Source organism: Phlebotomus argentipes, unplaced genomic scaffold (genome assembly GCF_947086385.1).
Source record: "Phlebotomus argentipes unplaced genomic scaffold, Phlebotomus argentipes genome assembly scaffold_4, whole genome shotgun sequence".
Lineage (NCBI taxonomy): Eukaryota > Metazoa > Arthropoda > Insecta > Diptera > Psychodidae > Phlebotomus > Phlebotomus argentipes.
The window spans coordinates 5,426,647-5,442,482 of NW_026776174.1; the positions used below are offsets into that span (position 1 = coordinate 5,426,647).

General features: G+C 39.8%; 4 protein-coding genes across 5 annotated transcripts; 2 read left to right on the forward strand and 2 right to left on the reverse strand.

The window, feature by feature from the left end:
* The first annotated feature begins 95 nt into the window (after positions 1-95).
* Positions 96-741, forward strand: LOC132257752 (NADH dehydrogenase [ubiquinone] 1 alpha subcomplex subunit 7). Its single transcript, XM_059754781.1, has 4 exons — positions 96-273; positions 335-423; positions 482-574; positions 634-741. Exons 1-4 carry the CDS (start codon positions 208-210, stop codon positions 686-688), a joined length of 303 nt encoding a protein of 100 aa, XP_059610764.1. The 5' UTR covers positions 96-207; the 3' UTR covers positions 689-741.
* Positions 742-1,106: 365 nt separating this feature from the next.
* LOC132258778 (sex-lethal homolog) lies at positions 1,107-7,977 on the forward strand. 2 transcript variants are annotated; one of them, XM_059756243.1, is made up of 7 exons: positions 1,107-1,633; positions 1,758-1,803; positions 2,028-2,282; positions 2,340-2,447; positions 3,226-3,407; positions 4,880-5,037; positions 6,648-7,977. In XM_059756243.1, exons 1-7 carry the CDS (start codon positions 1,593-1,595, stop codon positions 6,695-6,697), a joined length of 840 nt encoding a protein of 279 aa, XP_059612226.1. In that variant the 5' UTR covers positions 1,107-1,592; the 3' UTR covers positions 6,698-7,977. The 2 variants fall into 2 exon arrangements, with proteins under 2 accessions (XP_059612226.1, XP_059612227.1); XM_059756244.1 differs by having other exon boundaries at positions 2,046-2,282; positions 4,880-7,977.
* Positions 7,955-14,009, reverse strand: LOC132258775 (cytochrome P450 4d10). Its single transcript, XM_059756241.1, has 7 exons — positions 12,580-14,009; positions 10,293-10,383; positions 10,044-10,229; positions 9,832-9,901; positions 9,424-9,770; positions 8,713-8,861; positions 7,955-8,651 (listed from the first exon to the last, which is right to left on the reverse strand). The coding sequence occupies exons 1-7, from the start codon at positions 12,850-12,852 to the stop codon at positions 8,241-8,243; spliced, it is 1,527 nt and encodes a 508-aa protein (XP_059612224.1). The 5' UTR covers positions 12,853-14,009; the 3' UTR covers positions 7,955-8,240.
* On the reverse strand, positions 14,001-15,817 carry LOC132258777 (WW domain-containing protein tag-325). The gene is made up of 6 exons (XM_059756242.1): positions 15,648-15,817; positions 15,132-15,538; positions 14,893-15,065; positions 14,577-14,827; positions 14,305-14,521; positions 14,001-14,059 (listed from the first exon to the last, which is right to left on the reverse strand). The coding sequence occupies exons 1-5, from the start codon at positions 15,695-15,697 to the stop codon at positions 14,338-14,340; spliced, it is 1,065 nt and encodes a 354-aa protein (XP_059612225.1). The 5' UTR covers positions 15,698-15,817; the 3' UTR covers positions 14,001-14,059; positions 14,305-14,337.
* Positions 15,818-15,836: the final 19 nt, after the last annotated feature.

Sequence of the window (15,836 nt, forward strand, 5' to 3'; positions counted from 1 at the left end):
TCTTGGTGTTTTTTTTTATTTCAACTGTTCCCAAAAAATTCACACCGTCGCCAAATTCAAATCTTTTGGGCTTCTCATCGTCGCCATCTGGTGCTGATTAGCAAAACTCTGCTTGACAGCTAACTTGTTTTGATTTCGTGATTTTGCGTGTGTGAAAATTTTCAGAGGCAGATTTTTTGGTATTTTTCTTCCTTTAACGCCTCTAAAATGGCAAATGCCGCGAGACGAGATGTTTCCCCATTACTGCAGCGAGTGAGAGCATTCCTGCTAGGTGTAAATATCCGGAAATATGAAGAATCTTCGAATTCTTGTTACATAATTTCCACATTTGCAGCGAGAACACACGATTGCGCTGCGCTTTGAGGACGGAATCGCGGCCAGAACTCAGCCTCCTCCGGATGTTCCTGGTGGTCCTGCTCACAAGTAAATCCCTACAAACCCCAGTGAAGTGCTTTAGCTAACAAAATGTTTGGTTTTTAAGGCTCTCGGCCAATTACTACGTTAATCGTGACGCACGGAGAGAAGTTCAACCTCCGACCGATGTAAATCAAGCTCTTCTCGGTGAAGGAAAAAGGTTTTATTTGAGTATTCCTTTCACTTGATCCTGTTTTAACCAGCTTTATTTTATTTCAGTGCTGGCGAAGCTAAGAAATTGCCAACTCCTGGAAAGCCTTATCCGTGGGATTAAATGAATTTCTGTGAAATAATTCTGTAGATCCAAATAAACATGCTGCTGTTGAAGTGTTTCTTTCCTCAGCGATGTGTATTCGCAAAGTTCATTGATATTGTAATTCAATGAGAAATACTTTGTGTGGGCAATAATTTGACCCAAATTTGATAATAGATTTCGGAACTATTTGGTTTTCTAAGTGAAAGTTTTGAGTGTTTTTAGAATGTCGAACTGACCATTTCGTTTACTGCAGATTTAATTTATATTTAAAAATAATTTGTTTACTTTAAAACTGTAAGGTCTTAGTTTCAAGCCACAGACTTACTTGAGAATCCTAACCAGAGAAGTTTGTTGGGCCTTACTTTTCAGTCGTCAGCGCCATCTGCAGAACAATGAAAGAAAAAGCTTCCCTTCAAGGAATTCTATCAGATTTCTCCGCTGAACTGAGACTTTCCGTCCGTGTGTTTTCCGCAAATTTGCCGACAAATCTCGAGCAACTTGCAAAGAATGTAAGCAAAACACAGAGTGTAAAAGTCTAATTCGCTGGTGTGGCTTCCTTGCAATCCGTCGTCGTGTTTCCTGAGCCTGACAGAGGAGGAAGTCCTCAGATCCTGCTCGGAAAAGTTCGTCAGTGGGCCGAGCGTGCTGTCGACAGAAATGCTTTCGACGTTGCCATCTCCTTGTGAATTGCGCGTTCTTTTCCTGCCACTCTCGCGTAGTTCTCGTGGGTTCTGTGTGCAATAGCTCCCCAAAGTGGCGTCCGCGGACTCTCCCAGGTTCACTGAACGCAATGCGGAGTGGGATGTGACAAGAGGATAAGGAGGAAATCAGTGCTCGGATAAACTGCGAGTCCCCAAAGAGTGAAGAGTGTGTGTGACGGAAAGGATTTGGCCATTGGAATACGTGTGTGCATCTATGAGAAATGTATAACAAAATGAATGGTTATGCCCCATTTAGGTCGAGGTGAGTAAATTAGCGTCAATCGATTTTTGGCTGGCCCACGATTGCCTGAATTGTTTATCAAACATAACCCCATCGCGCGAGGGGCGCTCCGCACTCCCGCACTCATCCGTGTGTCTCTTTGCAGCTCCGGACGCATGTGGGGAATGTCTCACTCGCTGCCCTCGGGCATGGTATGTATGGGCTGTAGATTGACGCCTCCGCGCACAACACACACACTTCCCCCGCTCGGACTGGCCAAAGGAGGACGCTCCGCCCCGCCAGTGGAGCCACGGCAGCGCCCCCGGCGGGAGCAGAGCCTCCTGCCTTTGCGCCACTCCGCACGCCACCCACAAATCCAAGAGTCGCAGCTTTGTTCCGCTTTCGAGTTGAGAGAGATTCTCGTAACTGTTTTTAGTCACATTACGCTTATCAGGACACGGATTTCTCGCTCATGTACAACACACGACGCGGCGGGATGAACTTCCCGGCCAGCAGCACCTTTGGCGCCGCCGGACACGCGTCCTCGTCCAGCACCAGCTCGCTGACGGGCGTCGGCGGCACGAATCTCATTATCAATTACTTACCTCAGGACATGTCCGAGCGAGAGTTGTACTCACTGTTCTCCACGATGGGCCCCATTGAGAGCTGCAAAATTATGCGAGACATGAAGGTGAGCGCGCCCCCGCCCAGCCAGCGTCCGTAATCCAATTTGCTCCCGTATTTTTAGACTGGATATAGCTACGGCTTCGGATTTATCAATTACGGCACGGAAGAGGCGGCTTCCAGGGCAATCAAATGCCTCAATGGTTTAACAGTGCGAAACAAGCGATTGAAGGTGCGTTCTTGAACCTATTTTAAGTCCACACGATGGCTCGGCCAAGGTGTCCCGAGGATTGCGCGCTTGACCTACTTTTCCTGTCCAAAAGATGTAACGCAGTTTCTGGAGATATTCAGAAAATTAGGGATTTTATAAGCATTCGCGTGATTCATATTAACCCTTCGTCGACATTCGAACTTGTCGAGTGTGTGTTAACCCTCACAAGACGACTGTAGGGTGTAGAGAATATATGAGAAGATTTGTTCCTAAATTCGTCCTGTAACTCGTTATTTCTTAAGGGAGAAAGAGCATTTATTGAGTGTGTTTTTCAAATTTAATCTGAATCCGATGTAAGGATTCAAACAAAACAGAAAGCAGAGTTATACTTTCATAAATATGCGAAATTTATCAATATTAGCTTATTACTACCTTAAATATCTGCATTGTCCGTAGTATTTGGACCTTTTCGGCTAATTATGGCTTATTTTGTGTATATTTGTCACATTTCATATCTTTTGAGTGCACTTTAACTGCTCCAGAAGCACATAATTTCGAATCCTTTTCGATAAATATTCACTTGTAAATACCTAAAAACTTTACATTCAGGAATCCACGAAAAGGCTGTAAATTCAATTGAATTCGATAAGAATGATTGATAAAGGAATAATTTTGTTTGTAAATATTGTGGCATTCTTGTAGATTTCATCCCATCAAAGCAAATTTGTAAATTTTCGAGACACCTTGCCTGGCGCAGGCTTTGCAGGAGCACAAAATAATGCCTTTTTCTCGATTTCAGGTTTCATACGCCAGACCGTCAGGTGATGATCTGAAGGAAACAAATTTATATGTCACGAATCTTCCACGCACCATAACTGAAGAGATGCTAGACGTAATTTTCGGTAAATACGGAACCATTGTACAAAAGAACATACTTAGGGATAAAATAACTGGACAACCGCGTGGTGTTGCATTTGTACGGTGAGTCCTTGACCTCATTTGCGCGCTGCCCCTTTTCACACACACAACACCCAACTTTTCCAATTCCCTCATCTTCCTACTGAGCATTTCCTGCGGCTGGCACTCGCTTCGCCACCCACTTTCGCGCGCGCCTTCTGGGTCAGAGATTCGCAGACACTGAATATGATGTATTCATGCCATAAAGTTCCTTTTTGTCCTTCCGATTTTCCCCATTTTCGCCCAGTCTTTTGCCACTGTGACGCAATGTAAATATTGACAATGGGCGGCCGAGAAGGCGCTGGCGAGAGAAGATGTGCGCTGGCAAGGGTCCAAAGCGCTGAGTCTCTCTGGGCGGCCAGTGAAATCTTTCGGCCACACAGGCCATTATTTATCTGTGCGCCAACAATGCGTTTTCCCCGGAGGAGTCTCAGTGTCTGGGGTGCTCTGAAGGGGAAAGTTGATACCGATTCCGCCGGCGAATCGATTCCCGCGCGCCCTGACCGTCGAGTTCAAGGGGAGGATGGAATGTGGCATCGCACAATGCATGAAATGATCTATTAATATCCCTTTGGAAAGCTCGTGTATTTATGCACTTGTTTGCGAGGTGACAGACATTCTCTGCGCCCCCGGAAATACGATTTTCCCACTGGCAAAAATTGCATTTTGGAGATTGTTTTTGGCGTGGGAATTGCACTGGCGCTGGCATCTCTTGGATTGAGTTGCTGGCAAGATTCGTGCACAGCGATTTCAAGGATTTGTGGTCCATATTTGTATAAATAACCTGATGAAATATCGATTTCACTCTGTGACTTGGGGTGATTAATATTTGATTGACTTGCGAATCGGAGATAGGAGTGCGATGATAACACAGATCAAGGATGAGGATTTTCGGGGAGGGGAAATGCGGTAATAAATTAATTTTCCAGTGAGGCTATATTTTAATGCAGGCGCGCTTTATTGATTTTTCCAGCGGCGAATTGTACCCACAAGTAAAAATATTATGCATCCACACGAACTTTTCAACTCTTTGTCGCTATTTATTCGCATAGCAATAGTAAATTTAGGAGGTGCGGCGGGAATAGAGCTGCTGAATTCATAAACAGTATGCATTACATGGAAATTGTACAAACGAAGCGCAAAATTGAGGTATGGGAAGATGGGGAAATATGACCACATATTACAATTTGAATCTATTACTTATAAGAAAATTTGAAGCCTGAAATGTCTCGACTTCATATTTTTATCATTTACACAAATCAACAAAAAAACGGTCAACAATACACACAATCGGTTCTGCGACGAGTGTTGAAGTCTGTTTAGACTGCTCAAATCATCCCCGCTCTCCCCTATGCAGCCTCATTCGCCGCCCAGGGCTGAATCCTTTCCTTGTCTCTCACTCCATTTGACACCTTCTTCCGTAGGATAATTCTGTGTTGAATATTTGAAGTGACGCTGTATCAATTTCAATTCCATTCGGCGCGTCGTGCGTGCAGATTTAATAAGCGAGAGGAGGCCCAAGAAGCAATATCTGCCCTAAACAATGTGATTCCACAAGGTGGCAATCAACCCCTGACGGTGCGAGTGGCTGAGGAGCACGGCAAGGCGAAGGGAGCTCTCTACTTGCCAACGTATAACTCCGTGATGCACAGAGGTAGACAAAGAATGCGAATGAATATGAATAATAGAACATTTCCATATTAGTCGTGGCTCCGTTCATTTCTTTTTCGTTTTAATTCACACGTCTCAAGACTCTGGATTAAGTCTTCATCCCAAATTTACAAGCTTCTTATTAGTTAGATCACGATGGGAGTTTAATTTCATCAAGAGAAATTCATTAATCAGAAAATTTAATAATTTATACTTTGTTCTTAGTTGTTTGTTTAGTTACAATTAAACAAAATAAAAACATAAATTTAATAAAGAGACATCATAAAACATGGTAGAAATTGTGAATTTATGTTGCAAAGTATCAGTGTTTCTGATGATTGGCACAGTTTTCAAAGTTTTTCTCCCTTTTTTTCATTGTAATTTCCTTATTGCGCGATACAAACATTGCTTTCTGCTCGATTGTTAGCCACAGCTCTTTTCTCTTTACAACTGCATTGGGCGTTGCTAAAAACCATTTACAAGAGAGAAAAGAGACGAGAGTTTGTTTTTCTCATGAATTCATATTTTTTCGTATCTTTAAAGCATGTGTGCAAAATTTTACTAGTGGAAGCGAAAAAACTTATGATTTTGACCTCAACCAAAATTTGCTGATAACCAAGGATTGTAGTTCTATGAACAATGCAAATTTTCATAGTAACTGTGCGCGGGGAAATATATGATGTGAAAATGATTTATGAGGCAGTGTGGGGAAGGCAGTAAAATCACCAAAATTTTATTATATAAATATGATGGAAATAAGCGTGTTTATATGACGTTCATGCACTTAAAAGTTAGTAATTTTAGATATGCTTGCTTTTTCATTTTAATACAGGGTCGCGCACAGTCATTGATATTGCAATGTTTGCAGTGACTGGAAATTAAATAGGGACAGACGAAGATTTTGTACATATCGATAAGCAGTGAATTTCCACGATTATTATTTTAAAGTTTTAAAATTTCTCTGCACAAGCACTGCTCATGTTTCTCTTGATATTTTCATTCCTCTGAGATTAGTTGTTTCAAAATTTGATATCGAATTTTAGCTACACGAAGTGGATGATAGATCCATAACAAGAATCTTCTTGGCTTTCTGCCAATCTCACTAAGTTTTAGACGTGTTTATACCATAATTATAACAATATAATTCAAGCAATCTAGAACAAAACGTTTGCCACAAATATCCCTAACTTTTAGAGAGCTAAAAGACTTTCCTGCCTTCAAATTGATTGTGATTTGGAAATCGACCGTCTGTACTTATTTAATGTCAAGTCACTGCTTGTGTAGATTTGTAGGAATTTTTGCAAAGAGGAAGAATAGCCGAAAAACTTGTAATATCTCTGTTTGTGCTCGATTCGATTACTTTTCATGCCCTTGTCCTTAAAACTATGTCGTTTCGTTCTTTTCATCATTAGAGAAAATGACTATGTTGTGAATTTTTATATATATTTAAGAATCATCCATTTTGATATATGAAAACATAATTTATTGCTACATAGGACAAAATACAAGTGAATGCGAGTGAGTTTAAGTCAAAAATCCAATAATATCTCTTTCATGCGACTCCTCTTCACATGCCGGTGGTCAAAATAAATATTTTTAACGCACTTTGCGCAGGATTCGATGGTTTGTACTGTAGGAAAAAGTCGTATCCCTACCCCTATTGAGGTGGATCCACTGAATAGCTGTAAATTTACCTTTATTTTCATATAAAAAAAAAACATGTGTGAAACGAATTATTGTTTCGTGGCTCGAGAGTTTTGCTCTCCAAACTGATGATAGTGAATGATAGGAAGATGATATTTAGGAGCAAAGTGTATTTTTTCCTTCATGGGTGTAAATAAAAGTAACTAGGTTTAAGGGATGAGATTATTTTTAGTTAAATGTCTCACTGTGTGTATAAAGTAACAATATATATTGTGTTTATTTTGTAATTATGGTATTATATACACGAGAAGACGAAGAAAAGATAGGCGACAGGTGAATTCAAGGCGATTTACACTGGAGAAATCATAACAATTTACTGAAAGGTTTACGCAAAAGACAACACTAATGAAAACAACTTCAATTTATATAAAGAGACGATACATTGTATTGCTAGTAAAAGCAGAAAATATTGAATTCCACGACATTAGGAGATGAGAAGAATCATATTATTACAACACAATCTAACAACAAAATAAACGGAAAAGAGAGTCCAAAGTATGAAGGAACAAATCATACACAAAATAGCTGTAAAATGATATTCAACACAAAGTGACAACCAAGTAAAATAGCTGAGAAATACAATGAAAAATTCACCAATATCCGATACATATTGCAAAAAGAAGCCTATTATAGTAACAAGACGGGGCGGAGTTTATTTAATCACTAACTCTAGTGTATAAAGTAACGTCAATAAAAGGATTTAATGGTACATCGATCTCATTGCAGAGTTTATCAAAGTTATAAATAAATTTTATTGTATATTGACGGGTGAGAATTTGATTTCCTCCTGACTTTTCATCATAAGGCATTAAGGCAAATGTATTCTTCATGACATTCAGTTGATAAAGAAGTGTCATGTAAAAAAAAATCTTCTAAAATTTACATCTTTAAAGGAAAGGCCGTAAGAGAAACTTTAGATTATCTCCCAGTACCTTAAATAAAAATTGATCCTTTCTCTGATAAGATTTATTGAACATATAAAAGATAAGCATGTATTCGAAAAAAAAACGTTGTGTAGTTGCAGATTATATTATTATACATAAAAGAAAACCAGAAATTGAGACAAGAGTTGAATTTATTGTTAATAGGTTTAGTCTCATTGAGGATTTAAGAGAAGAGGATGAGGAAGAAAATGAGAAAACTATATATTGCGACGTGAGAAATCAGAGTATATATATATATACATAAAAGAAGAATTATACCTAAAATATAAAGGCTTTGATAAGTTCCGAAACAACAATTATACTGTGTTTTTATTGCATGTTTCATGAGAAATTCGTACAAAACACTTAAATATTCATCTTATTCCCAAGTATACAATTATAAGTATGACGCTGATATTCACCGTGACGTTGTGCTCTTCAGCTTCTGAGTCTTAAACTATTAAGATTTACACCTCGCTTTTGGCCCTCAAAATGTCCCAAAACTTATAGTAGAGTGACGGAAATACTAAACAGCCCGAATTGCTCAACATCACAGTGTTTAATGCCCGGTTGATTTCCTCTATTGCCTCGGATTGAACTTCAGCACGACGCCATTCTCGGGCCTCAGAATAAGTTCGGCCATCAGAACAGGCGTTTTGTACGATTCATCCACACTGAGCTCGAAGTTCCTCAGAATCTTCGCTGCCGTGCTTTTCATCTCGAGAATGGCGAACTTCTGGCCGATACAATTTCGCGGACCGGCGCTGAAAGGCACATAACTGTAGGGATTCAGAGTCTCGGCGCTGCGCTCCACGCTGAAGCGCTCGGGATTGAAGGTTTCTGGGTCAGGGAACAAATCAGGGTCGCGCCCCATAAAATACGTGCCAATTGCAATTCCCGATCCGGCTGGAATGGTCAAATCGTTGAGCTTCGCCTCTGTTTGCGCCTCGCGCCCAATGATTGGCACAGATGGGAAGAGTCTCATTGTTTCCTGTTCATTGGCGAAAGGCAATTAGAAGATGCATTTTATTGCGAATTGCACAATAGCTCACCTTTATCACCAAGTCCATGTACTGCAAGTTATTCAGGTCACTGATTGTGGGCACTCGAGTGTCATTTCCGAAGACGTCTTGAAGTTCATCCACAACCTTCTTCTGCACTTCAGGATACAACGCAATGTTATACAGAAGGAATGAAATGCCTGAAGATGAGAAATTAAATATCAAAGTGCTGAATAATCCTTTATCCTTGATTCTGAGGACTCTGAATAGAATCAAAATTCTCCTACAATCGTAAAATTGCCTCGTATTTATTTGTAATTTAAAATGAATTCAAGAATATTTTTTTCATTTATAGCTGTAATTTAATGAATGTGAAAGATGCAAAACCTGTTTTTAATAATTAAGTTATTCTTCGTCATGCAAATGAGTTTTTTTCCTTTCCATTTTTACTCAATTGATTATTATTAATTTGTTATTCAAACAAAACGTGCTAAACATTCTGCAAATTGTGTGAATAGGAAAAGCAAATTTTCAGAATATTCTGTGTCCTAATTTTTCTTTAGACGTTCTTGAGCAGATCTAGGTTATCCTGACATTCACATAGTTTCTCCTTTTACTAATTCATGAGCGGTTTTTTTCAAAAGTGCGACTCGTGAATTTTAATGCGCGTCTGATAACATTATAAAGACCATTCGAATTGCTTAATACAAATATCAGATTGTCGCTTGCGCCACACGCCAAAAGTGCAAGTTCAACTCTTACCCGAGGTTGTGGTGTCGTGACCCTCAAACATGAAAGTGTCCACTTCCTCGCGAATGTCCATGTTCGTGAGCGGCTTGCCGTCCACAGTGGACTGCAGCAGGACGTCCAGGAAGGCCATTTTCTTCTTGATGCCTAGACTCTCATCGCCCACGTGACTATTGCGATTCTCGTCGTGCTTCCCGTTCTGCTGCAGAAGCTCGTTCCGTCGCGCCACAATCACGCGGTCCGTGAAATCGTGCAGGACTTTAATTGCCTTCTTCTCCTGCGTCGCGCTCTTGGACATCTTGAAGAAGGGCTCCGGTCGCAGCAAAAAGTCGAACATACGCAAGTGCAGCACATGTGTGATGCTGTGAGAGAGGGAGAAGAAGAATGTTGACGAGTTCATGGTCAAGATCGCGAATGACTCACTCTTTCACCGCCTGAACGTATTCCGAGTCGCTGTTGAGCTGAGCATTGGCCGTTGTACCCATGGCGGATTCTGCAAGTACAACTGTTATTTTTCCGGCTTTTCTCTGGGTGTACAATTCCAATCCCACATTAATTTCCCCCGAGACTTTTGCCCTCGTCGATATGGAATTCGTCTGTGTGTGATTAGATAGCGACAGACGCTCAATACTCACCGCAAATCACGTCCAATGCATAGAGAGTGACCAAAGGATAGATATCGACGGGCTGATTGGGCTTCAGCGCCTTCAGCTGCTGCACAAAAATGTTTCCTTGGCGGTCAAACACTTCCACGAATTGCTCCAGGATCTTGAAGTGAAACGTCGGCGTGATGATTTTCCTACGGCTGTGCCACTTTTTGCCTGAAAAGCACAATTAAGCTTCAGCGGTCACCTTGGCGGCTTTAGTCGTGCTTTTTGCCTCACCTGTGCTCAGAAGAAGTCCATCTCCGAGCCAATTGCGCAGAAATGTGTACTCTTTGGACTTGGAAATCAGTGTATTACTGCTCAGCACCGCCTGGAAAGATATTCGAGATATTTGAGCACCAGAATTACAATGAAAATCCTGAGTTAACCACAAAAATCACACCTCAACTTCTTTGGGATCAGTAATCAGAACATTAAGAGTGTTTCCGATCCAAATTCTTACAGCTTTTCCATATGTTTTCACAAGATTCTCAGCAGTTGTTACGATTTCTGGTGGTGTCTTCCCGAAAAAGACATAACCACTACCAATAATCGGATAAATCGGAGGTCCTTTGACTACATTGCCTTTGATCGCGTGTTTCTTCTTCTGATAGTCAACTATAAGATAGTATATGAATATTGGGATCGCGAAGAGCACGATTTGGAGCAAAATATCGCCCATTGCTGTGTAATTTCCAATTATCAACTGAAACAAGTGTTTTTGGCTCTTGTGCTTTTATTCTCGGAAGCATGTAAGATTATCTATTTAACCACACAATCTCAAATTCGATAAGAGCATATTTTGTGGACTACTACAAATACTCTATTCTGTTTTTGTTGAAATTTGAATGAAAAAGATCTACGAATGTAGTATGAATCTGCAAAACAATATAAATTACATCGTGACTCAGTATTTATCTTTGAGCCGATCATTATAAGTTAGATTCTCATTGTCATAGTAATTATCATGAATATTTGACAGATTTCAATCAAAGACCTATTTTTTTTAATTATCTCCTTTCACAAGCAGATGCTTTTTGCACAGTCAAGAAGACCTAATTGGAAACTACGTAGTGAAAAATGTAGAAGATCATTTAAGTACTACTTGGAAAATGCGTTTTTTTATAATGATGAAAATTATCTCTAATGATCTGCAACTTTGCTTTTTATTCCCTAACCGGAAAAAAGAGGATTTTCTTTAGAGATCTCCAACTTCATCTTTCAGTTTCAGAATGGAAAAAAACAAATGCCAAATTAACAAGGGAAATGCTTGGAAATTACTGTTTAATGATAAGGTGCTGAACCATTGTTATCATTCTTGCGTGCTCAACTCGTAATAATATATTAAGTATGTGAAGTAAACTCGCTCTGATAGCATGACAAGAAAGTCTAAATATACATTAATGGTGTAAAAACCTCAACAGGAATCTGAAATGAAGAAAGTCGCATGTTCAATGAATTCTTAAATTTACGCGTTTTCCAAAAAGTCACGGTCCCGTTTCATTGAAGATTATTAACCTAAATTGTTTGCATTTTGAGAGATAAAAGTAAAGTTTTATAAAAATCATATGTTTTTTCCGTATAGAGAAATAAAGCAAGAAAGATTAATTAACGATGACTAAAAAGCAGATCATATTGTTTAAAAAAATATTATAACTGAAAGGAAGTAAACTGAAGAGTTAAAATTTGTTATTCTGAATCCTTAGCTTAAAATTCGTCTAATTAAGTGGCAAATTGTGATGGATTTTACCCCCTTTTAACATTGGAAGGTTTAATCTGGTTCAATCTTTTCTACGCTTGACATTTCAATCATAGTTGTTTAATTTTTTTCTCCAGCAAATTTTTATTTCATATTAGTTCTTTTTGACTGAAAAGAAATGAGTGAGAAATTAATATTTCAACTCTATGTAATCATATTTCTATAGCCATTAAAAATTTATTCAGTTTAAGCTGTTTGATCTTGGAAAAATCTTAAGTTTAATAAGAAAAATAAATCAATGTCATTGGCACACGCTTGCACGGGTCTTTCTCAATACTCGCTGATTTGCTTTCGTCGCTTTCGTGTTGTAGATTGCATAAGTTTTTGACTTGATAATGGTCATTTTGTCAAGTTTTTGTGTAAAGTTGGTAAAGTTCAGCATACGAGATCAGTTTTCAACAGCTGACAATATTTACAACTTGGCATTTTCTTATCAAATCTTCAATATTCACTTGGGCGCTAAGAAATACCATGAAAAAATTATCCGGCGCCGTTCGCAATCGAAAGCACATGTGGCCATCATTATAAAGTGATTGTGAGGTTCTCAAGCCGAAAAAAACTAGAATTCTTGCTTGCCTTTGAGAACCGGAAAATACCAAGAGATTTATTGTTTGTTTTGCTAAAGTTTTTTTTTGCCGATCGTCGATCATGCGTGCAAAAAATGCAGGTGGCTGAAAGAATCTCCGACAAAGTCACACTCCGGAATACTAATTGGAGAGCCACCTTTTCACATGGCGACATGGAAAATTTGCACGTTTTTACACTCACTTCAACAACTTTGGGATCAGTGATGAACAGGAGAAAATCGACGCCCAAAAATATGCGAACGACTTTTCCGTATTCCTTCACCAACTTCCCGATGGTTTGGAGGATTTCCGGTGGCGAAGAACCCAGAAATAAGTGCCCATTGCCAATGAGTGGATACGGCGATGGCCCTCGGAATTTTGCTGCCAAAGTCGCTCTCCTTGAGAACTTCTCGTGCCACAGAAAGCCCGCAATCACTGCGAATATCACTGATATCAGCACTAATTCCACACTCATCTTCGCATCAAAATGTGAAGCACTTTCACTATCACTGAAAAAAGTGAGATTGTTTGGCGATTTTACAGCACTTGCTGTTTCATTCAGAACCGATCTGGCGATGATCCACACGATCAGACGGTCTAGCGAGTTTTGATTGTGATTTCTGTCTGGCTGTGCGCTCAGACTTAGATTCGGCGACGCCAACACAGGGCGAAAAGTGAGTGGAAAAGCACACGCGACTCACAAATGCGCTGACAGACAATCATTGGCGACTGATCACCCGGTTTTGATGTAAAGTCCGAAACAGTTCACAAACACGCGCTGGAAATCCTTGATTTTGCATCATGAAATATGAAAAAAGCACTGTGTGTGTGTATATTACACTTAAGACTGCGCTACCTGACGACCTTAGCACTATGCTTATTACTCAAATAATTCTCTCATGTCTCTCTCATTTGGGACACTAAATAGGTGAAACAATTGCTAAATGAATTAATTCTGCACTAAGGTCTTTGACTCCGCTTCGCAGTGTATTTTGGTGTAATTTTTAACGCAAACACACGGACTTCACATTCAAATAGACTCAGTGTAAATGGAGTAAATATAGAATTTTACTCACGTTTTCGCAAAATTGTTCGATCTCTCATCGCTTCTATGTCGATTAAGTACGAATGCAGTGATTATTGGAATGTTTGAGCTTCATCTTGATCCAATTGTCACTCCTCTCGTTCGTATTATTCGTTCTAATTTCGTGATAAGCAAATAAGGTCGGAATTGTTCAACATTTGAAAAGCATCTCAATGTGTCACAGATGATAATTTGTAAATAGGGAAATGGATCAAATTGCAGACGCTTTTTTATGGAGTTGAAATATGTGCCACACGCACCGCTATTAAAAACATCAATATGCAATTGCAATTCATCTCATCAGAACATGGTGTGAAATAGGAATTAAAAAACAATAATGTTGAAATTGAAAGATTTATAGGATGATCTATATGAGATCAAAGCGGAATGTAATTAATATATTTTCTATAATACATTTTAGCAAATAGCGGTTAGATTTTTAATAAAAATTTGCTAGATTTTAGCAAGAGGTATTTCTAAATTTTTAGTAACCACTTGCTATATTTTAGCAAGAGGTGGTAAGATTGTATGCTTTCATCGTTGGGTATAAAAGTATTAAAAAGAAGTATGTACATTTGTAAATCTAGAGATAGTTAATAAAATAACCTTTAATACAAATAGATAGAAAAAACCTCTTCAGATACATAAGTCTCTAGTGAGTTGATCTTAACAATTTCATGTACATTCCTGCAACTTTCCAGGTAAAAAAAACTCTGAATAAATGCACAACATTTACATGTGAGTGACGTTAATAGAATTTGAAGCAGCTTCTGCACTGAGAGTGATTACAAAATTTCAGTGACTAAGGAAAAGAAGCTGAGGCAATTAGAAAACACGTGCGAAAAAATTTCCATGCGATTTTATTTATTGGCCTTTCTATACAGCATCGAAAATGTCTGAAATGTCCTCAATCATGATCTCGATGCACTTATTGGAGACTGTGCACTTGGCCAGGTTCATGTGGAAGTCCACGTCCGAGAGCAGCTCGTAGAAGATGCACGCTCCCACGACCACGGACAGTGTGTGGGCGTTGTTCTGGTTCCCGGGATTGCTGATCACGCTGTTGCGAGAGGAAGTTAAGAAGGTGTACTTTTGTGCGAAGGGCAGCAACTCACCGGTTCAGATGTCGCATCAGGAAGCAGAGCGTGTCTCTGGCCACGGGATGGAGCGTGTCCACCATGTTCGTGATCTGCCACTTCTGTGTCTCTCGGTCGAGCTCCAGGAAGTTCTTGTCATTGATGTACATGTCGAGGTGCTTCATGGAGATCAAAGGCTCTTCCAATTCCCTGAACAGTAGCTTTATGATACCTGTGATGGCGTGTGGATCTTTCTGGTTGCGCAGAGCGTCGTAGTTATTGCTGTTAATCTGTGTTAAAGTGCTTTTTTGATGTGAGTTTTATCGAATGATTTCTAGGAAGCCTAATTACTCACATGAAATCGCAAATCTTGCACCACAGCGTAATTACCGGATACTCTGTACAAGCCAATGGTGTGCATGAACTTCGCTTCTAGAATCTTTACAGACTCAACGAGGACTCGAGGAATGGTTTTGTGATCCTGGTCCTTCTCCATCTTGTCCAGAGTGGTCCTGAAATTTGGTTCATCTGTTGAAGAGACAGCACAAGGATTAGAAATGCTTTGGAGTCTTGTCTCTTCATCTTCTGGGATACTTTGGAGGATTTTTTTGTGCACAAGTTCGTCTTTAGTCTTCCTGCGCTGGAAAATGCTGTTGAAGTTATGCCTCAAGCTGAAGAATCGCGAGTGTTTACTGGTTTTCATGGTTTGTAGTTCCTCCAGCTTCTCCTGAAGCTCCTGGATCTGCTGATCCTTCTCCATGTTCCCCTTTTTCAGGACTGCACATTCTTCCGCCAGTTTTTGTTTCTGAGCTTTATCCTCTGCAAGAGCCCTTTGCAGCTCTGAATTGTCCGTTCTCAGTGCCTTACATTCCTGCTCAAGACTCTGAATGTACTTTTTGTAACTCAAGTTGGAAACGTTGGAGGATTTCGAGGAACGATCAGTGGCAATGTCGCTTATTTTACTGTATCGCTCATTTGCGCGGAAGGACGCCTTTGAAGATCTGCCCTTGGAAAAATTCAAGCGAGAAACACACTTTAGCTTATCAGGCTTCAAATGATGATATTCACTCCCTTCACCAGTCAATCAGATTCTCTCTGGGACAGACTCACCTTCCGCGCTCAAACACTTGATGCAGACCTTTGGGCTTCTTGTCGCTCATGTGAAGACTTTAAATCAACCGATTAATTGGAAAACAAATCCCGAATCACTTCTGGGCGGAGAATCACAGCAGAAATGTCTTCAGAGTGTATCGCAATTGTGACTGAGGAACACTTGTGGCTCTTACTCATTCGCAACAT